We start from the raw sequence: 18,843 nt of genomic DNA, 5'->3' as shown, positions 1-18,843 counted from the left end.
TCTGTAGTACATTTCACTACATTTTACTCCTTTGAATTTAAAAGAGTGATTCAACAATCAAAAAAAGCTGAGCTTCTTGAGGGCATCAAGTATGCCTGTTTCAAGTCTTCATCCACCTATACCCTACGCTCAAAAAAGGTTTGGAGAATGAGATGAGTAAACAAATGAACAGAAAATGCTATCATCAGCTTTGTGACCTTGAAGAAGCCATTTAAGTTTGAGGAAGCTTATCATTTCCTCATTTATAAAATAGGACGAAAATACTAAAATCACATTCTCACAGGGTTGTCAAGAATCAATAGGGAAAATGCAAAGGCGTATTCTGCAAGTTAACCATCCTTCCCCTTTGGTTCAAGTCTCATATTTAGAGCTTTCTAGGGCCTCCCTGGTGGCACAAGGGGCTAAGACACAACCTATGAGGCTATCCACAGCCACTGCAGCATGAATTCGATCCCCGGCGGCCAGGGAGCAGACCACATGGCGCAGCAGACCTCTCCTGGCTAGCCCGCTGCTCCCCTCATTAGTGTATTTCAATCAACCTGCCTGTTCTGTTTCCCACTCTGTCTCTGGTGAATCCTCTCACCCCCCCACACACACCTCTGGCCTGTCCCCCAGTTCCTGTGTGCATAAATAAATAAATCTTTTAAAAAATAATTTAAAAAATAAAGCCTTCTAGCATAATTAATGAGGTCTTCAGATAGCTCCTGCTCGTATTTCTGATTAGGTATCCATAAACAAATACTAAGATTCTACAGATAGATACATTACCATACAGAAATATGATTACATACATAAGTCATACCTCTCAAAACAAACCAGCAGATATAAGTTACAGCAAAAATTAGAAACAACGTCACTACAAGTTAACATTCCTAAAAGTTATTTTAGAGAAAATAAAACTTTAACTCACCGCACATTTTTCCACTTTGCCAGCATTATTAGCCCATTTTACTAGAGCTAATAATCGAACAAAGAGTTGGCGTGTCCGGCTAGCAAACTGCACTATTTCTATTTTCCTGGAAATAGAAATAATTCTTAATGAACCAACATGCTTAACAGAATATGTCAAAATTCATTTTATCTAAGCTAAAATGTAAATCAATCTTTGTTTATAACCATTACAACAAAATGAACCACCTAAAATATTTATCTAAATTTGATTATTGTCACATTTGTATGCCACCTGCATGTGCTTTATTTTTACTTCAAAGTAATAAATACAATAGAATGTTTTAGCATTGAATCACATTTTTAAAATTTTATATTGTAATATAAGTCATTTACTAAACTCAAGGATATATGACAGATAGAAAGAGAGGAGTCACAGAAGGGACCAAATTAGGAGTTATGCATTAGAAACCTTTTAGGTTCAAGAATTGAAATAAATCTTAACCAAAGGTTGAAACTGTATTCTACAAAAGGGTCGCTTTCCCTTCTTGCAAAAGTGGGATTTTAAAAACTGAATAATCAAAAAATGCAACTATACAATTCTTAACCAAAGTAATTTCAATGACAAACTTAGATATTAAACTTCCAAGCAAAGTTAAAGAAAGCAAGTTGAGTACTAAAAATAAAAGCTGGAAGATCTACCCACATCTATTTTTATGCTATAGCCATTAAATGCTTTTTCTCCAAACAGTCATCAGTATTTTTACCACCTTCTCATAAAGCCTTAGTTGTCAATCAGTATGATAGCCAGACCTGTCAACTACATGTCAGCTACAACAAAGCTGACAATTGTACCTTTTATGGTCTACCCTAAGAAATTGAAAGAAATTTTCAATAGTCAGGGACTGATGACAGGACCCAGCAGGACACCCAACCTCCAAGCAGATGATGACCTTTAAATCTTAGTACAGCTGCTCAAAATCCTACAGAAGCAACCCATATCTCTATATCTAACCCACATCAACACCAAGGTGTAATGCACTAAATAAAAAGGTTTTGCTGAAAGATAACACTGACTGAAGATTACAGAGTCTAGCTCCACAGAGAGCACATACACAGTCCACAAACAACCTAAAAGGCTTCCATAAAGATCAGCCAGCAATATGAGTATTGGAAGTAAAAAGAATCTAGGACACATATACAATTCCGACTCTTCGCGTGTCTGCAGGGGATCTTAATAGATAAAACAAGTAGAGCATCACAGACAAGAAGGCTAGGACAGGGCCTCCCTGGCGGCGCAAGGGTTAAGACACAACCTATGAAGCAATCTGCAGCCATTGCAGCATGAGTTCGATCCCAGGCCGGCCAGGGAGCAACACAAATGGTGAGCAGACCTCTCCTGACTTGCCCGCTGCTCCCCTCAGCAGAGTATTTTAGTCAGTCTGCCTGTTCTGTTCCCCACTGTCTCTGGTGAATCCTCTCACTCCCCCATACACACCTTTGGCCTATACCCCAGCTCTTGTATGCATAAACAAATAAACCTTTTTTTAAAAAAAAAAAAAGAAGGCTAGGACACAGCAGAAATGCTAACTGTACGTTAAGATCTAGCAGGGGCCTCAGTGCTAGAAGCATCAATACTGCCCAGGCTCACAAAAGATGCAAGGTCTCTGCTCCTCTCCAGGTTTCCCAAATAAGCTCCTCTACTAGAAAGTAGTCTTCCCTTTTCATACAGCTGTAACATGTTTTTTTTTTTTCATACCACACTTTCTCAAGTGATAGATAGCTTGTGTTGGTTTCCCAAGGCCTAGTTTAGTTTGCCTTTTGATCCCAGAGAGGACAGAACAAATTCTGGCTTTAAAGTCCTTCCTTCCTTTAAAACTGACCAGCCAATCCACAACACAGGTACGCTCCAATTGTCTCTTCCGCCTCCACCTTTTCAATCTATGTCTATTTCTATCAGAAAGATCAGTTGGGGTGAGGATGATGGGGGTGGAGTATAGTCATTAGTAAAAGCTAATATCCTTCCTAGTGGTCTGGTATTTAAACAAACAAAAACAAGGAACATTAGTAGTGCCAAAGATATAGTCAAGGAGTCTATACTGTAGTCACAATTTAAATCCCCAGCACATGTTTTTTTTAAGTCTTCATTTATCTTTTTTCTTTAGTTTATGCCCCAAACTCCAACTGAATCAAAATTCTCTCAACTATAAAACAGCAGTAGCAGTAGGCAGATGTCAACTCTCTAAAGATATTCAATAATACCATTATAGCACATGGCAAATTAGCAGTCAACTTTAGAAAGTCAGTTTGCTGCTTTGTTTCTTTCATTAAGAGCTTTATCTTCTACATCTTCCTATCCCCCTCAAGGACTTAACCTGGCCAGTGACTTGATAAAGGTTTGTAGAACAGAAGGTCCAAAGCTTATCTCACACCAAATATTGTCAAGGGTGAGGAAATCACATTTCCCAGAACTTCCCAAACACATGGTGTTAAAAAAAAATCAGCTTAGGCTCTCTGGGCTTAAGGTTCTAATCCACAGCCCTTTCACCTCATAACCCCACATGCACTCTCATTTTCTCTCTTTCTCTCTCTCTCTCTCTCTCTCTCTCTCTCTCTCACACACACACACACACACACACACACACACACACACACACAGATTTAAGGCTTTTCATACTCACCTTTCCACATCAGATTTCCTTGGCAGCCTAAGAAGAAAAAAAAGAAATTGACTAAATATATGCATACTGTCCTCAAATTTGATAACGGTCTTTCATTTTAATTATATTAAATACTTTAGTATTTCAGAAAAACTGGATAAATACCCACTATAGGCGTATGTTGACTACCTATTCTTTTTCATTTTTATGAGTTGCCAGCATGGCTATAAGGGGAAAAAACAAGGAAGGAACATTTTCTCCATTAAAAATGCTTCAAAACATATTGCATGAACCTCAAACATTTAAAAAGCCCAATATATTAGCACACTATATCATATAGTATCAGAGAAAATATTCTCTTAAGATGAAAATGGTCAAAGATGCAGAGTACTATTTAGTTGCCAGCCTCCCCCTGTAGCCTGGGACCTCGCTTCCAAGCAATAACCCCTACATGTTTTGATTTTTTTATTCCAATTCTCCAATACTAGAGCCAGTCAAAACCAATGCCACCATTTTCCCTGATAAATTATATCATCTAACATTCTCGCATCTGCTAAGGCTTAGAAAGGTTCTGATATGCCTCCTGAGTTGCCACATTCTATAAATCTCTATCCCATGGTCCAAGATTTTAATGATCTGAATTCTAAAGTCTCCCCACATCTAATCAGTTCTTGAAGAACACACACCATGCCACTTAGATACCCTTTTCCCACCCACAAACTTAGGCACAGAAAAACTAAAACTACCTCCAGAAATTCAAGCTATAAGGCAGGAAAACTATTAAAATGAACCCTGACTTGTAGTTATCTACAATTCTTAGGGCGGACAGTGGGATGGAAGCTAAAGTTATGATCCAAGTGATCAAGAAAACTAGGTAGGGGCTGGAAAGACCAGCAGTTCAGAGGATGAAGCAGATGCTAAGGCCTTCTTATAAAACTGCAAATAAAAGCAACTACTGGCAAGTACAGGCAAAAAGCTCTTCAGAATGCTCCTGGGGAAGCCAAAACTCGTGTTCTCAAGGGAGGGAATGAGAATGAGAATCATGGGTGCTTGTATATAAGAGAAAAACCTAAGAGCAGAGCCTTTAGGAGTGGAAAGAACAGGAAATCATTGCCCCAGCTTTTCCCACCTCTCCTAAAGACCCTAAAAGGAGGGCCTCCCCTGGTGGCGCAGCAGTTGAGCGCTGGGCTGCAAAGCTGCCCACAGCATCTGCAGTGCCGGTTCGATCCCCAGCCACCAGCGAGGGTCCCAAATGGCGCGCAGACCTTTCCTGCCGCCCGCTGCCCACAGCCTCTGCAGTGCCGGTTCGATCCCCAGCCACCAGCGAGGGTCCCAAATGGCGCGCAGACCTCTCCTGCTGCCCGCTGTTTCTCCTCAGCAGGATATTTCATCGGTCTGCCTGCTCTGTTCCCCACTCTGGCTCTGGTGAATTCTCTCACCCTCCCTCGCTTCTGACTGTACCCAATGCTTGTATAAATAAATAAATAAATCTTAAAAAAAAAAGACTCTGAAAGGATCATCCTCCTGTCAGAGATGGTGTCATTTTGGGGGAAAAAGGATGGGTTTTGTTGCCTGCATCCCTTTCCCATTTGGGGTAAAAGCCCTAAATTGCAAATATTTGGAAGAAATCACAGAAATCTATTTATACCAAAGTGCTATTAGAAAAGTTTACATGACTGATATTCTGACATTTTCTGATTTTAATTGAAAGTTGTGTTTTTTTTTTTTAAGTAGAACCTAAGTCCCTAAAATGTTAATACAGAATATAAATTCTAAGATTCTTGAAAAGTGCACCTAGAATACTGGTTTTACATTAATACACTAATACTGACAGTTTCCACCTGAAACAAGGAAAAATACAAGATTTAGCAACTTCCAAGGTAAGCTCATAGACTAAGTTTGGTTGCCACAAAGAGAAAAGATTTCTGTACACCTGTGGTTCAAGAGCAACACTTCAAAAAATTCATTCATACATGAGTTACATCAACAAATATTTAGTTAAGCCCTGACAATGTGTGAGGCATTGTTTTAGGCTCTGGGGAAAGTGGCAAACAAATCAAAATCCCTGTCCTTAGGGAGCTTCCTGTGGCAAGGAAGAGAGACAATAAACTAATCCTATCTGGTGGTGATAAGTGCTTTAAAGAAAAACAAAGCGGTGGTTAAGAAGGATAAAGTCAAGGGGCAGAGTACTTTTTACAGGTGGTCAGAGAAAGTCTTTCTGATAAACTATATCTGAACAAAGACCTAAAGGAGAAGAGAAAGCAGACCACAGAGATTTCTGGGGAGAAGAGCAAACGCTTTAAGGTGGGAAGGTGCCTGTCAATATCAAGAAAATCAAGAATCATAGTGTGGCTGAAACAAAATAAAGAGGAGAGTTATTAGGAAATGAAGTCAGAGAGGTAAAGGAGAGAAGGCACCACTCATGCAGGGTCTTAAAGGTAAGGTGACCGACCGCAAGTCCTGGTTTTAGAAGATGGTCCTGGTTTTTGCCTGCTGCTGACTTTATTAACAGCACCATCTTTCACGCTCAGAAGTGTCCTGATTTGGATCATAGATTTTATGGTCACCCTACATATAGGTGACAATAAAAACTTTTTATTGTGAGATGGGGAACCACTTGAAGATTATAATCAGAGAAGTTTTAAAAGGATCGCCCTGACTATGGAGGAAAAACTACGGAGGAGCAAGAGAAGCAGCAGAATATAGTTAGCAGACTACTGCAGTTAACATGGGTGAAGGATAAACACTTGATAGAAATGTTGAAAAGCAGGCAGATTCTAAAGTCAGAAGTGACAAGACTTGTTGATGTTCTGGGTAGGGGATTGGAAGAGGAACCTAAGCAACACAGGAAGAATGGAGACATTATTTAGCGAGAGAGGGGAGAGAGAGGGGAAAGGTTTGGACGGAGCAAGCGAAATCAGGAGTTTGGCTCTGGACTTGATACACTGAAGGACCCAAGAGGTGTTAACATGTAGGCATCTAGGTATCTGGATATAGAATTTGGAGTTCAGCGGAGAGGTCTGTACTGGAGATACAAGTGTAGGAATCATCATCATATAAAGGGTGTGAGACTAGACTATAGACTCACATTCTACAGCAATAAAACATTTTTTATTACTATCTTTATAACTAAATCCAAAAATATTAGAACACAAAATAAGTCAAAGAATTGCTACCAAACCCCCATGGAAAACCAAATTATACCAACTACACAATAACCAATAGCAACAGTTTCAACTTTTTCCATAGCTACACATAGGACAGGTTACCTTCACATGCATATACTTTCGCATGGATACCCGTGGCTTTTTATGAAATCCAACAATAAAGGTGCAGGCAAGTGTATCACCACAATAATGCCTAATCAGGCAGCTATTTAAGTTTCTCATAAAACAAAGTGAGGTTTCTTTCTGTCCCATTAAATAAAGCACTGAACACTAAAACAGGGTGAAAATGAGTGGAATCTATCTTAGTTGTTTAGTCATCTGCAAACAAATATCTTAAGAATGTCTAGCAACAAATTACTGTGCCACTTTACAGCTTAGCATCAACATACTAGTGTATTTCAATAAAAAACACGGGTCTGGAGTCTAAGCAATAGGTAAAAGATAAAAATTAATCTAGATCAAAAACTCTTTTTCTGAACCCAGACTTAAAAATGTAAGTCATTAAAGTATAGATACCCCCAAATCTTATAGTTACTTTTTTTCACACACTGAAAATCATTAGTGTATTCAGATCCTATTCTGAAGGGATTAACACTCTAATCATGTCCCAAGACATTTTATGGGTAACTTGGTGATTTATAAACTCTTCATACTCCCAGAAACAGTAACAGCAGGCCAGTTACCAAAAAACAAAAAAATAAAATCTAATTTACACTACCTGCGTGAAGACTTCACTCTCACCCATTCCAGGAAACAAAAAAACTTGGAATACAAAATTTTGGATTATTTGATACACACAACACTTCTCCTGAGTTCTAACTTAGAGCAACTACAACCTACACGTAAAATGTACTGTCAACGGGCTATAAAACAGATTTCCTGTGTTGGGGATTTTTTTTAAGTTCGAATATTATGTATTTTTAAATAAAATCAAGGCTTTGAGCTAAAAAGATTCTGGCCAAGAAATCAATAGGGTTCTGTTGGCAACTCGAGCACAAAAATCCCAAGGATGGGATTTCCAGTCAAAGTCTAAGAACATGCATAATTAACAAGTCTCGGTCGCTTCATCTCCAGATAGACCCCCAAATGCAATGCTCCGCCACCCCCGCTAAACCTCATGAGTTCAAAATTCTAGACTAGGCAGCCCAGCAGAGAGGAGAAAACAGCAGCCTCCTGGGGAGAGGAGGTGCAAACCTCTCAGCCGGTTGGGCGGGAAGGGGGGGGTGGTGTTGGGAGCTGGCAAGGGTTTCGCGGCACTTACAGGTCCGTCAACACCATGAGCTCCGAGTAGGCCCGGTGCAGCAGAAATTCGATGAGGGTGCTCAGCCGGTAGCCAGGACTCGCTGCAGCCGCCGCGGCCGCCGCCACAGCCGCTCCTGGGGGTGGAGGCGCCGGGGCTGACGCGGGGCCGCCGCTGCCCCCGCCACCGCCTCCGGGCGGGACCAGCTGGTGGTTCTCCAGCTGCACTGGGGCCATGGCGGCGCAGGGCTGGGCTTGGCGCAGCGGCACAAGATGCGGCCCGTGAGCTTCCTGGGCGCTCGGTCACCGCGCCTAAGCCGGCGCGGGCAGAGTCGCCGCTGCTGCTGCCGCCGCCTACCGCTGGGCCGTCTCTGAACAGGAAGCTGTGCGCCGGCCGCGGAGGCCCGCCCCATGGAGCGCCGAGCCCGCCGGCCCCAGGGACAGGAGCAGGGGGCGGGGAGGTGCAGGGAGGGCGGGGAAGCGGGCGGCCGCCGCAGAGAAGGTGGGCCTTTGCAAGCGATCAGAAGCCGCTCCGGCGAGCAGCCGCAGCGTCCATGTTGACGGCCCAAAGCGGAAGTCGTTTAGGAGAACGGAAGGGGAACCTGCAGGGGGGACTTCCTAGAGCAACCTGTGCCTTTTCTCTGGGCTGTCCCGCGCCGGGGCGCTTGGGGGCGCGTGGGAGTGGGGCGGGGCGGCGCGCGGGAGGAAGCAGCGGAAGCGGGGGCCGCGCGCCGCCGGAAGTCGGTGTGAGGGCGGGGCCGGCGGCGTCACCGCGAGCGTCCGTGCTCGCCCAGCCCCTGCCCTCGCGGCCCTCCGGGGTTGTAAAATCTCAAGTTTGCCGGGAGATAGCTGTGTGCGCTCCCCAGTGGGGCGCGAGTGCGGCTGGGGAGACTCCCCCCAGATGTTCGCGAGTCGGCGGTTCTGAAATCGCGAACAAATTGTAGCGACTGCGCGTTTGTGACTTCTCAGCTCTTGGCGCCTCCTACTGTCTGCCCATGCGCCTTTCGTGGGACAGAAAACGTCTCCGTCATTGGTTTTTTTTTGTTTTTTTTTTAACTGTGGGAAAAGATGGGAGAAAATGCGGTTGTGGGTAGGAGCAGGGCCGCTGGCACAATAATTTCAATTTAGTAGAGATGGGTATGTGCTGAGCACATTATGCCGAGCAAATTCCAGCAGTCCCACCACAGAAACAGCCATTACATTCGTTACCGTTGGCTCCCACTGGGTTCTTGTCTCTGCCATTGAAGGAGTGGCCCTGCCCTCTAAAGGCTATCAGTTCCGCTCCCGTGCCCTGCCGCCACTTTCCCCCTTCAAAATCCACGTATAATGGTTTCCTTCCTGCTCTTTAAAACCGCGGTTCTCAAACTCGGATGCACGTTGCAATCACGGGGAGTGGGGTGGGGCTTTAAAAAAATACTTAACTCCATGAACACTTAATGCCACTCCCATAAATTCTTCTTTAATTTGGTCTGATGTACGATCTGGGCGTCAGGATTTTTTTTTTTAGCTTACTGCCTGATTCTAATGTGCATCTAAGCTACAAATCACTGTTTAAAGTGTCGATTGCTGTGACCCTTTTCAAACATTTTTTTTTTGCAGATTGCTATCTGTAACACTTAGATGTAAGAGATGCCCTTGTTGTTCCCTAAGGTGAAAATGCTCTCATTCTTTTCCGCTTGTGTAATTCTTAGTCATTTTTGAAGGGCATTCGCCTGTTTTCTCAGGATGTAATCTTAGGGATGTAATCACTTGCGCCGTATTTCTGGTCCCAAAGAACATGCACACATATATCCCCTACCAGTGCAGTTGCTGGAGGGCAGGCATCACTATGCAATCCCTCCGGGAGCAAAATTTTTATATTTTTTTAATTTAAAAAATAAGTTTTTTTGCAGTCGACTTTGTTTTGTTTCCCTCCCACCCCCGCCCCCGTTTTGAAAACAATATTGACTTCATTTTAAAAGCCCTGGTGGTGACATAGAAAAAAGATGAGTGAGTGGTTGTACATGATGGTCGTTAAAAAGTCTTCCCTAGCTCTCAGATTCTGATTCTACGTCATGCTGATAGGATTTTAACTTGTCTTACTGCTTATGTTAAGCAGAGTTATATATTATTGCTTTTCGGTATTCATTCTATTTGGTAGTAAACTTGCAAATACAAGGAAAAAATTAATAGGTGCGAGGAGGCTGTTAAGGAGAAATTTTTACCTATATAATCCTATTAAAGTTTCCTGAAATTTGTGTCATTTTGAATAGGTATCTTTAAAAACCAAAAGGTAAAAAATAAAAATTTAAAAAAATAAAAACTAAAAGGTACTGGTTATTAAAAAGGATAGTGTAAAGAAAAAGAAGGTGAGGACCTCCCTGATGATGCAGGGGTTAAAGTCTCAGAGCTATGAAGTTATCACCAGCCACTGTGGCATAAGTTAAATCCCCCACCAGGGAGCTCACCTACATGGCACAGCAGACCTCTCCTGTCTGGTCCACTGCTCCCCTCAGGAGTGTACTTCAGTCGATCTGCCTGTTCTGCTCCCCACTCTGTCACTGATGAATCCTCTCACCCCACCCAACCTCCAGCCTACACCCCTGATCTTGTATGCATAAATAAATAATCTTTAAAAGAAAAAGGTGAAAATATAGAAATTGTACCATTGTAACAGGGTGGTCCCCAGGAAAGGGGGAGGTTCCCTGCCCCACCCAAGGAAGGGTAGAGCTGAGCAGGAAGAGGAGAAGCTGCAGAAGAGACTGAGGAAGGAAGCAGGATGGAGCCAGAAGGAGACCTGGAGGAGGCGCATGGAGCCTAGAGACACGTAAAGAAACTGTGCTTGTCTTTTGTTCGTGGACTGGGTGACACAGATGTGGGTGAGACCTGTGGGGAGGTGACAATGGCAGCTTTTATCTTGATGTTGATTTTGCTCTTTTCCTTCCGGGCTTGTCCGGTTGTTTGTGACCCTTTTCTGTGGGTCCCCACTGGAAGATGCTTTAGACTTGTGGCAGGCTTTGGGGCCTTGTTCTGGACCGATCCCATATGGATGGACTTTTACCCACGAGGGGACGGGTAACTTTGGGTGCTTCATTTAGAAACTAGACTCTTTGCCTTACCTGTATTGTTTCCTAGTTTTATTAAAGATCCTTCCCATTAGTCTCATGTGTTTTGTGTTGATGCGGCGGATGGCAGAACCCATTTAGTATAGGCAGGTTTGCGGGGTTTGGGCTGCCCCTCTCCCTGTCCTATAACACCATGAGACTTGTTTTGCTTGAATTGTTGAAGATAGGGAATATAAATGACAGCTCCTGATTGAGGTGATAACCCACTGGCTCCAGATGGTATGGTCACTAGGCAAGTATGGGAACAGCTAGCTAATAGAAGAAATGAGTGGGGAAGGAGAGAAGACCTTAGCATGTTTGGCTGAGTTACTAAAGGAATGACTCACATTAAAGCCATTTTTGGAAATAGTTTAATTTATAATTTTAAAGCCTACAATACTGTGAGTGTTTGACACTATGGTATATGTACAGTATTATTTCATTCACATTTTTCCATTGTTCCTTTATTAATCACCCAATTCTATCATACTTCAGAGAGTTTCAGAACTAGCAACATATTTCCACAGCTCTTAAATTGATAAAAGCTTTAAATCTTTGATGAAGTCAATCTGATTTTAATAAAAGTAAAAAATTGATTGCAAAATAAGGGGGGAAAAAAGAACATTTCCTTTTAAGCCCCTTTGATGGAAAAATGCATATGGTTTCAGTTTGAAACATACAGCTGCTCCTCAGACACTGAAGGATGGCAATGGAGTTGAAAATAATTTTTCCTTTTATAAGAGATGCAATCAATTCTTCCAAAATGGAGAACAAAAGCAGTGACTGCACTTATACAGAATATGGAGAAACTAAACAAAGGTCAAAGACAAACTTTAAATACAACCCTTGAAATCTCTATCATAGATCTGAGGCATTCAGAGGGGGGAAGGGAGCACAACAGACTATGGTGGAGGACTAGGGGTACTTTGGTAGGGTAGAGCTACGATGACCATCCCAGAGAGAAATCCTATTCTGTCAAAATATAAACAAGGATGTAAAACAATAGTACCTCATTAAAAATAAATAAATAAAAATGGCTTAGAAAAAGCTAAGAAAGGGCCTCTCCTGGTGGTACAGCGGTTGAGCGCTGGGCTGCAAAGCTGCCCGCAGACTCTGCAGCATTGGTTCAATCCCCGGCTGCCAGTGAGGGTCCCAGATGGTGCAACAGCCCTCTCCTGCCGTGCCTGCTGCTCCCCTCAGCAGTGTATTTCGTCAGTCTGCCTGTTCTGTTCCCCACTCTGTCTCTGGTGAATCCTCTCACCCTCCCACGCTTCTGACTGTACCCAGTGCTTGCATAAATAAATAAATCAATCTTTAAAAGAAAAAAAAAAGCTAAGAAAGAAATGAATGGTTGGTATAAAATAAACGCACCAGAAAAGAAGTGCTGATGAGGACGTGGAGAGGTTGGTGTCCTTGTACATCACCATGGGAATGTAAAATAGTGCAACTCTGGAAAACAGCTGGTGGTCTTCAAAAGTTAAACAAAATTATTGTATGACCCAACAATCCTACTCCTATGTATATATTCAAAAGAATTGAAAACAGATATACAAATAAGTGTACAAAATATTCATAATAGCACTATTCCCAGTAGCTGAAAGATGGAAACAAGCCAAATACCTATCAATTGATGAATAGAAAATAATGTATATTTATATAACAGAATATTATTTGGCCAAAAAAAAAGGAGTGAAACATTGATACATGTCACAAACTGGATGAACCTCAAAACATGCTAAGTTAAAAATCAGACACAAAAGGTCACATATTGTATGATTCCATTTATATGAAATGCCCAAACTGGTAAATCTATCCAGACAAAAAGTAGACTTGAAGTTGCCAGGGCCTGGGGGAAGGAAAAATGGGGAGTGACCACTTAATATGCACAGGGTTTCCTTGTGGGATTATGAAAATGTTTTGAACTAGATTGGGGTGATGGTTGCACAACATTGTGACTGTACTAAATATTACTGAATTGTACCTGTTAAAGTAGTTAATTTTATCTTTTATGAATTTTACTCTGATGTGAAAGTATGTTAAGATTAAATTTTAAAAGGTCTATAAATGGTCAAAAAACTAAGGGGACAGCTTTATTTTGATGGCATATACGTTCCATGCTGCAAATTATTACATGGTGATATACAAAAGAGTAAAATTAGATTTGGGTTTTCTTTTTGTAAAACAACCAGCTAATTGCCTAGATAACAGAGGCTTCTGTTATGACACATTTAAAAATGACAGGATATATTTTGTCAAGATCAAGAATATTCTTTGTACTCTACATCTAGCAAATTCTTGAATATTTTCAACAAAACTTTATTTTTTTAATTGAGGTAATGTTGGTTTATATTGTTGTTGTATTTTGGAAATTGAAGGAATCCCCCACCCCACTTCAGGAGTTATTACCAGAGTGTACCCACCACCAAAACACCTGCAGTCCACCACCATTGTCCATTGCACTCCCTCCCCAATTTTTTTTGCCCCTCCCCCATCCTCAGTTCTATAGTCAGCTTTCAAAGGTTAATTTTTTTTTCCTTTTTTTAAAAAGATTTTATTTATTTATGCATACAAGAGCTGGAGTGTAGGCCTGAGGTTTGGGGGGTGGGGGAAGTGAGAGGATTCACCAGAAACAGAATGGGGAGCAGAACAGGCAGATCTACTGAAATACACTGCTGTGGGGAGGTCTACTGTGCCATGTGGGTTAGCTCTCTGGCTGGGGATTGAATTTGTGGCTGCCCATAGCTTCATTGTGCTGAGACTTAATCCCTTGCACCACCAGGGAGGCCCCACAATGTTTAATTTTTTTCTTATTTTTGAAGTTATGGTCCTAAAAATCACTGTTAACTGTTACTCTGATTTTTAAATATAACTCTCTTGGGCTTAAAAATTATGACATATTAATGTTGTTTGTCTCCTTATAGTTCCTAATTTTGTTTTTCTTATTAGACCTTAAATGTGAAATAATAAACATGTTAAGATATCTTTTATGCCTAAACTATCTTTAGATTTCCTGAGGTGGCCCCACAAAGATTAGTTCCTTTAACTTACAAAAAGGAGGGATAATGGAAATAGGTTTGTTTCAGTAGTCTCCATATAAGTTACTCAAAAAAATAGTGAAAACACTTTTGTTTCCCAAAGTTATTATGGTGGAAGGGCCAGGTGAAGAGACTGGTAAATTAAACAAGTTTTGTCTAACTGGATAACGACTTCTTGATACACTTCCTTTGATTGCTTGTGATAAACCACTTGATTTCCTAGGTCATTAGACTCAATGTCTAGTGACTTTATAAGTGACAAAGAAATTTCTTTTAAAAATTAGAGAATTTAGCTAATACCTCCATATCTGGTTTGGTGGACTCTTCACATTGGGGATGAGACTGTTCTAGTTTAATCTGGACATCTCCAACTTCAAGTATACTTCAAATCTGATTATAAAGCCTTTTTAGTATTTTTCTGTGTTACAGTGTTCAGATGTGTGATCTTCACTGTCTTAAATGCTAATACTCAGTAATTGACTAAATAGTTCATTTTACAAAGAAATAAACATGAAGGACAGGCCAATCCAAGCAAACAGGTTTCCAATGAATAGAACTTAGTGATGCAGAGCTGGGTTTCACAAAACAAAGTCCAATGGACACAAGAAGGAACTGAGAAAGTAAAATTTAACTTAGAGTGAGAACGTAGAAATCTGCCCAGCCATTCATTATGCTTGACTAATATGCAGATATAGTCAAATTCACAGTTAACAAGAAATTTCTCAGAATATGGCATCCCCCTCCTTGCTCCCTACTCCCTTGCAGGGTATTTCAATAAATCTGCCTTTTCTGTTCTCAAAAAAATAATAAGAAGAAGAGGATTACATTGCAAGTTAGAGCTAATGTTGAGCTCTTTATACACAGCCTTGCTTGGAGCCCACCAAAACACTGCTTTATTAAAATTCTGCTTAAATTCCTCTTTCCCTTTATCTGGTAAAATGCCCTATGGTTCCTTTGGTGTGATCTCTCTCATTGCAGTGGGTCAGTGAACCTGATTTTGTTCACTACAACAGGTTTGCCCCCTGGTCGTCTGATTGGGCTAACACAGAGTAAAGCTACTTCCGCACATGCCAAAAAAGTAGACAATGGGACTCTCAGTAAATCAGAATAAAAGTTTATTATAGCATAGAAAACAGTACAAATATCAAATCTCATTGAATCAGTGGGATCAGCTACATACTTAGTGGATTGTGCCATAGCTAAGGAACCCAGAACGAAGAGCTCGCCATGTTTTGTGGCGAGCATCAAACAAACCAGTCCCACTTTCCACGGGAGCAAACAGTCACATCATAGTCAAGTTCTGGTCTCCTGAACTACTTAATCGTATATGTGATAGAATCTACTCAATAGCAGGGGATGGCATACTTAGCAGGGCCATGCAAAAATGCTTGAAACACTTTGTGGACTGTATCTCATAAACTAGTGGGAAGATTAATTTTAACCTTAAAAAAATTTAGCCCATTACTTCTAGAGATTTTTGACAAAATAGAACACATCAAAAGGGAAGGAAACTCCCAATTCTAAGCTAAAAACAAGTTTAGAGAGAAAACAATGCTTCTCAAGGAAAAGCAAATTATAAGCTTGGTTTTTATTTTGTATTTATGAAGGAAGCCAAAATTATTTCCTCTGAATGTTACCAGAAGATTGTTGTATTAGGTATTATTGAGAGAGGGGTAGAAGAATAACAATGTATTCATTCATTAAACTAAGGATACAAAATAAGATCACCAAATATGATGAGGTCTTCTTCAGTCCTTCCGTAATTTCATTATATATGTTTTCTTAATTTTTCAGTTTTATCTTTTTGCCAACACAAACATCCAGGAATGTATTTGTTGTGTTACAACCTAGACTTTGTTGAATCCAAACTATTAGTTTTTGACAGTCATCAAAATATGAAATACAAATGGATGAATCTGTACCTTGAAATTTGATATTGAGTTAAACACATCCTATGGAATCATTGTATAGCAATTTATTTCACTGCAGAAAAGTGAAATTATATTGCTTAATATGTGGCAGCAAAGTAATAGTTCTGTCATGCTGAATTTCCACACTAGTCAGTTATTTCCTCTATATGGATGTTGCATTCAATTACTCTGATATTGTAGGCTATTATTTAATGTCAGAGCCTTTTCTCTTTGACAATAGAACACTTCCAGATAAGATAAATAATAAATAGATTAAGACACCATGTGGAAAACTGTATTGATGGGTAGTGGCACTGAACACTAAGCCCATCTGTCTCTGGTATTTTGGGGTGTCACAGCCCATTTAACGATTTTCCCAGTTCTAGATTGACCTCAGCCAAATACTGGATTAGGTTTCAAAATCATTAGGACTCTGAGCACTGACTTGAGAAAAATAGAATAAATGAAACTCCACCTCAGTAAAAAGTTATTTTTTTAATTTTCAAAGCTGGAAACTTTCATTGTATTTGTAGAAATGATTTTGGCTGCAGGAATAGACAATGTGACTAACAATGGACAGGAGTTAATTTCTCCTCACATAATAAGGTCTCTGGAGATTTGTGACTGCTGGGGAATTGGTTCAGTGTCTTAATTATATCAGGAGTCTCTGCTCTCTAACTTCATAGGCAAAAGATGGTTGCTGCACCTCCAGACATAGAATTAAGTAGAGAAAAAAAAATGGTCCCAGAATATTTCTCCTTTTCATTGTGGAAGAAAATCAGCAGCCAATGGGCAGAGAGAGAGCCTGCAGGAGCTTTAAATCAGCCATAAAACAAAGCAAGAAATGTCGGCTGTGATGTTGCCCTGTAGTTTTACCCACCATTATTCCAAGCCCCCATGCTGCTATCATGGGAAGAAATAACAATGGAATATTTTGAACAGATCCATATGTCCACCAAGAGACATCCTAAGATAAAGATTTTATCACCTAGTTCTGGCACTTCTCACACATGGATTACGTCTGATCACAGAGATACCATCCCCCAAATATAAACAATATATTCCCCTTCACACACATAGGTGTTAATTTCTAGATGCCTGCTTCTGAAACAGGCAAATGCTGTTACATTAATGTTATTTTTTTCTACTAAACCCACCTTTCACAAGTATACAATCTTTAATCTACCTCAGAGTGGGCACAGATAACCAGAACTCTCTCCCTAGCACTGTTTTCCCAGACTAGCCCTTATCTTTGATTCTGAAGATAAAGAAAGCTCCTTATTCAACGTTTCTTATCACAGCAGTTATTATTTTCAGTTGACCTCATTATAAAGCAAACCTCTCCCAGAAGCCCTCTGACAGATTTCTGCTTGTAGTTCATCAGTCAAGAAGTATGAAGCAAAGCCACTGCTGGCCTTGAGGGAAACCTGACATTTTGTAGCCTCTGGGATGGAGACCAAGTGAGGGCAAAAACAGATGACCACAGAAATTGAACTAGCCTACCAATACATGAGATAGGTGTAACTTCTATGTTATTTAGTTCTATTCAGCAGGACGGAGAGTATCAAAATTAAGGAGAGAATCAAAAATGACTGTCTGTTGAGAGTTCATAATCTTATTTCATTTACTTTACCAAAATACAAATTGAAGACACTCACTGTTCAAGCTTTTTTTTTTTTAAATAGTTTTTTTAATGTAGTACTGATGGAGAAAAGGAGATACAAGGTCAAGGTCAAGAACCTAACTCACACAAGGAGGTAGGGGTAGAGGGGATTAGCATAAGCCATTAACCCAGTTATGGAAACCAAGACCCTTAGGCATCAATGCCCAGATTAGGAGGCGCAATACCCAGAAACTATCAAGATTGCTGTAGGGAGTGTCAGAGCACAAACCATCCACCCACAAAGATGAGCCCCTTCCTACCAAAAGAAGACGATGAAACCTAATGCTGCCCCCTCAAAGGGGCAGCAGTCTTTCTGCTCACCTGTGACTATGCAGGTGCTTCTTTTCACCAACTCATCCCTCTGCAGGGCAGCAGCCTCCTGCCTGCGCGTGACCTGTACCAAGCTGGGACTTCTCCTCACTGACCTCCCTCAGGGGAGGCAGCTCTCCTCAAGGCCACCCACCTGCAACCATGCAGGCCTCTCTCAGCAAACCTGTTCCTTTCCAGGCAGCTCTTCCTGCCTGCTGGTGTCTGTGTAAGTTTCCTTTATTCCTCTGTCCCTTTCCCTAATAAACCTGCTCTTTAAATATAACTAACGGGGCCTCGCCTGGTGGCCCATCTGTTGAGACTGGGCTGCGAAGCTGCCCGCAGCGCCAGGTTGATCCCCAGCCACTGTCGAGGGTCACATATGGCGTGCAGACCTCTCCTGCTGCCCTCTGCTCCCCTCAGCAGTGTATTTCGTCAGTCTGCCTGTTCTGCTCCCCGCTCTGTCTCTGGTGAATCCTCTCACCATCCCACGCATCTGGCCTGTACTCCGGTTCTTGTATAAATAAATAAATCTTTAAAAAAAAAATAGGGTCAGAAAAGATTACCATTCCATTGCCTTGGAATTAAGATGCACTCACAAATTTATTAGTGAATAAAGTTGAAGGCTTTGTCAATATAACAGCAAAATCATACATAAGAAAGAGATCATATATCAGTCTGGGTTCAAATCCTGACTTATTTGAGCAGGTTACATACCTACTGTAAACTACAGTTTTCTCACCAATAAAATAGGGATAAGAACCCTTTTCCTGACTTTTAGACTTGTTTCAATAGATCTAAATAAAATGACACATACAAAGTGCTTAAAAAGATGGTTAGCACAAATTCATTGCTCAATAAATGTTGGCTATTATTTCTTTTTCCAATAGTC

At 41.0% G+C, this 18,843-nt stretch overlaps 1 protein-coding gene across 1 annotated transcript in view; it reads right to left on the bottom strand.

Moving 5' to 3' along the window:
- Positions 1 to 8,242, bottom strand: part of MED14 (mediator complex subunit 14) — a 70,832-nt gene extending 62,590 nt beyond the window's left edge. Inside the window, 3 exon segments of the mRNA XM_037511682.2 lie at positions 911 to 1,016; positions 3,570 to 3,596; positions 7,977 to 8,242. Coding sequence (XP_037367579.1) covers positions 911 to 1,016; positions 3,570 to 3,596; positions 7,977 to 8,191 — 348 coding nt within the window. The 5' untranslated portion in view covers positions 8,192 to 8,242.
- Between the last annotated feature and the right edge of the window lie 10,601 nt (positions 8,243 to 18,843).

This window comes from Talpa occidentalis, unplaced genomic scaffold (genome assembly GCF_014898055.3).
Source record: "Talpa occidentalis isolate TD23 unplaced genomic scaffold, MPIMG_talOcc4v2.1 talOcc4.15, whole genome shotgun sequence".
Taxonomy (NCBI): Eukaryota; Metazoa; Chordata; class Mammalia; order Eulipotyphla; family Talpidae; genus Talpa; species Talpa occidentalis.
Note: the sequence above shows the minus strand (reverse complement) of the source record. Positions and strands in the feature narration are given on the sequence as shown.